Genomic DNA, 6,000 nt, shown 5'->3' on the forward strand with positions numbered 1-6,000 from the left:
TATCTGAAATAACTATCAATAAATGTGAAATGTACTCAAGCTAAATGCTGAGAAGGTACAAAAGAAAATGTAGACATCTGGGCCAAGTCTTAAAAGATAAGCCAAATTTCATGTGGAAAAAAAGAGGTGAAGGGAAAAAACCACTCCATAACATTGACAAGCATGCATAAAACAGACATTAGAAAGGGCAGACGTGCTTGACAAATAGTCTAGAATATGCCTACAGTGTGTGTGTTGGGGAGGGGGTGTCTGCCGGGCCATCTTGAGAATGAAGTCGGCCAGAAAGGATGATGAACGGTATTCAACGCTAGCATAAGGAGTTTAGACCTTACTGCAAAAAGAACTGGGTCCAAGTAAGTGCTTGTGACTACTGGTGCCATACGATTCAATCACTTCAGTTAGATAAACTAGCAGTCATGTGAAGTCTGGACTGGAAAACAGAGACACCAGAGACAGAGACCAATAACAGATACTGCTACAAGCCAGGCAAGAGATGGCAGGGACCTCAACTGAGGTAAACAAAAGATGGGCTAAACAATATTTCTGAGGTGAAATTATCTGGCCTTGATGATTGTTCTGGTATGGGGATGAAGGATATGATTCAGAGGCTTCTTGGCCTGCAGGAATGGAAATGATATTAATGAAGATAAGAAATACAGAGGGAGGAGCAAGGCGAGGAGTCCAGGACAGGTGTAGTTCCTCCACCTGAAGTAATTCTGAAAACAATAAACATATTATTTAGAATTCAAATCAAATGCTAACAGAACTATGCCATCATGCTGGCACCTACTGCTCTATTTAACAAGGACATCAGAGCAAAATGTGTCCAGTTCAAAGGGCTCATTTGTTTACTAAATAATATGTTACTGTCCTGCCTTTGGGAAAGAAAAAAATACCCTATTATGTAGAGGTGTAACCAAAGAGATTAAACGTGACCAATATTTTCAATGCTGTGTATTCTTAAAGTCTGCTTTTTATGTTTCTCATGAAACAGTATTTTCTTAAAGCTCTAAGATTCTCTTCTGCTCCAAATATCATAATGAAAATTCAAGGCTGCTTATAAATGTATTTAAAAATACTGTCTTTAATTTTGCTTGCTTACTGCTTTGAATGAAGTGCTTACATTATTATTTTTGAATCTGTGATGTTCCCCTCTGCAATTTGTATCAAACAGGTATTTCATGCTTTCTCTTTATCAAGACTTTCTTAAAAGGCTGAACAAGACAATCTGAACTAAAAGTGCAATGCCTAAAAGTTCTACTAATCTATTTCTATGAAGACAAACACAATATAAGGAAATTTAAACAGGCCTGCAATTTCTCTTCCTGAAATGAGGAAATAGCAGGATAACTTTGTGCAGCCATAATCAAACTTCATGTACAACAGAATCTTCTTGTTAACAAAGTAATTTTCTTCCCTCCCCATCTCAAGAGACTGATTTACTAGACAGAGGGCCCAGAACCTTTGACTTTAGTTTTTCAAACACCCCAGGTGATTCTGATGCAAGTGTTTCAAGGAGACTGAGAAATATGTGCACTGGCTTTGATGTCAGCTACATGGTTTAAAGTCCACCTCTCCGACTCACTGACTATGTGACTTCAGACCATTTACTTAGTTTCCCTGAGGTTCAGATTTCTCCTCTGTAAAAGGGGATACTAAAAGCTTCACAAGAATGATGAGAAGATACAAGGAAACAGTGCTTACACACTGCTAACACACTCTCCAGCTGCGGCTATTACTAGGATACACCTAGTTCCACAGGACAAAAATAGGGAAGAACTGGACATTTAGACATATTCATCATGACATTCTAAATGCTTTCAAATTCATGGTAATGTTTGTTGGGTTTTTTTTTTTTTTTTTCCATTTCACATTAAAATTTTCATCTGCAAAATTCTGTAAGAATCTCCTGGTCACCCATGCCTTTCATCTCACTCTGCCTTTAATCTGCAATACATGAAAAGTTTCTGGACACATTACTTAAGAGGTTCCAGTTTGATAAGCAAATCTCATCAAAGCCATAAGGCTTGGAACACAAATATTCACCAGAAAATACTCTATTTTTCACATCAACATAAATACTCAAAAAATTAATACTTTTACTGGACATTAGGTTTTACAAGCTAGCAAATCCTGTTTGCTTTTCCTGTTTTGTGTAAACAGAGAAATGTATTAACTCCTCATCTATAAAAGTATACTGCACCCTTTGCATCTTTCTTACCATGTTAAAGCTTTATAAAGGTCATCAGTTAATACTATCTTATCTTTAATTTTTAAAAAAGGGAATAAAATCTTAGAAGAGTATTTTATCTTCTGCCAAAACTCGACTAACAGACGTGTCTCTCACATTATCAAAGATAAACAAGTAAAAGCAAAACAGCAAAGTAAAGCTCAGGCTGTTAAATGTGAAGGAACCATGGAACGCTGCTGAGTTGCAATCATGTATCAGTATCTTTCAAGTGCTCGGCTTGTACAAGGCACTATACAGATTACCACCCTTCAGCCAAGGTAAATGGGGGCAGAGTGGAAGGGAGGAATCACAGTTCTGAAGGCCGTTTCTGAAGGGAACTGCAGTTTGCCTCAAATCACCACCAAGGGGTCTCCGCAAAAGATGTGTCTTTTGGACATTAGGAAAAGTAAAGGTACTGTGGGCTACCAGCACTTTGCAAAATCTCGTAGGATACTGATAAGACCCGGCGACTGTAAAATCCCTTGCAAAAGGATAATTTACAACAAGCCAGCACTACAACATTTTAGAGAGAGAGGAGGGTGGGCGGAGACGGGTTCGAGAGGTCCCCAAGGGGAAATTCAGGGTGCGGGCAGGAAGGTCGGACAATGGGTTTCACAGACCCCGACTTGGGGCGGGGGGCGGGGACTGTCCAGCTCCGGCTTCCCCCTCCACTTCCCCACCTGCACCCGGAGCGGGCGGGGAAGGCGGTCCCCCGCAGGGTCGGAGCCGGGGCGGAGGGCCGAGAGCGGCCGCGGGTCCCCGGGAAATCAGAACCGCACGGCCCAAGGGAAGAAGGGCGGCAGGAGGGCGGGGCGCAGTGCGGCGAGGAAACCGAAAGGAGGCCGGCGACGAGCGGGTGCCGCGCGGCGGGGGACCCCCCTCCGGTAACCCACCCCAGGGCCAAGGCGAAGGAGGGGGTCCCGCGAGCCAGAAGAAGGCAGAACTTACTCCGCGGTCCTCCTCCGAGAGGAAGTCGGGGCCGTCGTCCAGGCCTTCCTGCGGGGTCGGCGGGGCCCGGCGCGCCGGGGAGAGAGGATGGAGCGGGGGAGACACAAAGGGAGACGTTAGTGCCCGGCCGGCGCGGCCCCCGCGCCCGCCCCGCGCCCGCCGCCCCCACCGCGCGCCCTGGGCTCGGCGCCGCGAACACCCACCATCATGGCTGCTCCGAGACGAGGGCCAGCGCAGGCGCGCACCGCACCGCGGGCCGGAGGGAGCCGGCGGCGGCGGCGGCTGCAGGCGGGCGGGGCGGGGCCGGCGGCGGGGCCTCGGAGCAGCTCCGCCCCGCCCCGCCCCTCCCGCCCCGACGCGGGGGGCCGGGGTCTGAGAGCGCGGAAGAAGGAGTCAGTGCCCTCCGCCCAAGGTCGTAGCATCCTAGGCCGAGAGCGCCCAGGCCCAGGCGCACGTGTCTGGAGACCGCTCGCGGCTGGCCGGTTCAGACCCGGGAAGGGCCGAAGGGCCACCCGGGGAGCTGTCCAGTTCCCTTTCCCTGAGGGCTGTAGCGAAAACCAAGCAAGTGCCCTCCGGGAGCCCCAAGAAACCTCTAGTTTTTGTATGGTGCCACACGATAATTAATCACAATTAATATTTTGCCCGTGGATGTTGTGGGAACCAAGGCTCTTTACACAGTCATTGGTCAGGGGCTGTAATAAAGCTTTTATTGCTGGCAAGGTAATAACTACCTCAGGGTGTGGGGCACTAATAGTTGAGCACTATATAAATGAGCTGTACACTCTACTAGAGTATTCCTTTTCTTTATACCAAGAACTGTCCCAAAGCCCACTCTACCTGTCCAGTTCTATAGCACCAGGTGTCCACAGGCACTTGAAACAAGACAAAATCATTCCTTACCCCCTGCTCCACTTCTTGTGTTACACAGAAGTGCACACACGTGTACAGACAAAAAAAGCAATCCTGCGTTTCCATTCAGTTTATGGCATCAGCATGTTCAGATGTTCAGGCCAGAAACCTCAAAGTCCCATTCAAGTCCTTCCTTCCTCTCCCTCAGTCCTCACACCATTTAGTAACCAAAGCCCATTACATCTATAGTTGATTATCTGCCATTACCTCTTACATTGGTCTCCTTCCTCCTTCCAACTCCCTTCCACAACAGTTACCCTCAGCATCTCTTGTCTGGCCTGTTTTTTAAAAACCATTTTTAAAAATTGAAGTAGAGCCCCTAGTGTATAGCATGGGCTTCCCTGGTAGCTCAGCTGGTAAAGAATCTGCCTGCCAATGCAGGAGACATGGGTTCCTTCCCTGGGTTGGGAAGATCCCCTGGAGGAGGAAATGGCAACCTACTCCAGTATTCTTGCCTGGGAAATCCCATAGCAGAGGAACCTGGCGGGCTACAGTTCAGTTCAGTTCAGTTCAGTGGCTCAGTCATGTCCAACTCTTTGTGACCCCATGGACTGCAGCACGCCAGGCCTCCCTGTCCATCACCAACTCCCAGAGCTTACTCAAACTCATGTCCATAGAGTCAGTGATGCCATCCAACCATTTCATCCTCTGTTGTCCCCTTCTCCTCCCACCTTCAATCTTTCCCAGCATCAGGGTCTTTTCAAGTGAGTCAGCTCTTCGCATCAGGTGGCCAAAGTATTGGGGCTTCAGCTTCAACATCAGTCCTTCCAATGAATATTCAGGACTGATTTCCTTTAGAATGGACTGGTTGGGTCTTCTTGCAGAAGAGTCTTCTCCAACATCACAGTTGAAGAGCATCAATTCTTTGGCGCTCAGCGTTCTTTATAGTCCAACTCTCACATCCAAACCTGACCACTGGCTACAGTTCATGGGGTGACAGAGTAGCACACAGTTGAGCAACTGATCATGAGCGCATACTGCACAAGAGGTCCTTGTGTTTATCTGCTTTATACATAGCAGTGCGTATATGTTAATCCCAAACTCCATATTTCTCTCTCCCCACCCTTGTCCGGCCCTTTGCAATACTCTCATAACTTCTCTTGCCATTCTATATATACCGCTGCCAGTTTTCCTCCTAAGACACAGATATTGATGATTATGTTACTACCCTGTTCAGTAATCTTCCCAGGTCTCCGTTATGTGAAGGTCCAGCTCTTCAGCCTGTGAGTCCCTATTTTGCCAGGCCCTCCCATCCTATCTTATTAAATTGAAGCTCTCAAAACAGTAATGGGTGTTTTTTGGGTTTTTTTTTTTTTTTTTGGTCAGGTTCCACGACTTGCAGGATCTTAGTTACCCAACCAGGGATTGAACCTGTACCCTCTGCAGTGAAAGCACACAGTCCTAGCCACTGGACTGCCAGGGAATTTCTACAAAACAATAATGTTAAACTTTCAGACATTTTCATGAGAAATTGTAGGTTTCATTTTATGTGTAAGGAGAATTGAGGCATAGAAAGATTTAAGTTACTGCCCCAACAAGGGTTATTCTCCAACATGGGGTGGGGGGGGGGGGGGAATGACTTTATTTTTTGTTTGTTTCTTGTTTCCCAGTGCAATGTAATAACTACTAGGGTGGTGTTTTTCACTGGGAGTCATGAGGCATCATGTGGTGTCAGTGTAGTGTGATGAAATGTCAGAAGGAATGTCCCAGTAACTTGTTGCTGATAAAATGTGTCAGTATTTCCCAATAATTTGTTTTTGGTTTTAAGATAATGCCTATAAGGTTACACTTCTTATGTGGAGACAGAAGCAAGGAGCTACAATTAATGAGCTCAGGATTTGTACACAACTGGTAGGAGGGTGAGGTGTGTTCTTGTGGACAAAGATCAAGAAGTGCCACATAAGATGATTCCA

The 6,000-nt window shown here is 46.4% G+C and overlaps 1 protein-coding gene across 1 annotated transcript in view; it reads right to left on the bottom strand.

The window, feature by feature from the left end:
• The window catches only part of SNX6 (sorting nexin 6), a 48,128-nt gene extending 44,513 nt beyond the window's left edge, over window positions 1-3,615 (bottom strand). The window contains exons 1-2 of the mRNA XM_043921763.1: window positions 3,382-3,615; window positions 3,179-3,226 (exon numbers count right to left, since the gene is read on the bottom strand). Of these exons, the coding sequence (XP_043777698.1) occupies window positions 3,179-3,226; window positions 3,382-3,600 (267 nt within the window). The 5' untranslated portion in view covers window positions 3,601-3,615. The remainder of the gene's footprint in view (window positions 1-3,178; window positions 3,227-3,381) is intronic.
• Window positions 3,616-6,000: the final 2,385 nt, after the last annotated feature.

Source organism: Cervus elaphus, chromosome 13 (assembly GCF_910594005.1).
Source record: "Cervus elaphus chromosome 13, mCerEla1.1, whole genome shotgun sequence".
NCBI lineage: Eukaryota > Metazoa > Chordata > Mammalia > Artiodactyla > Cervidae > Cervus > Cervus elaphus.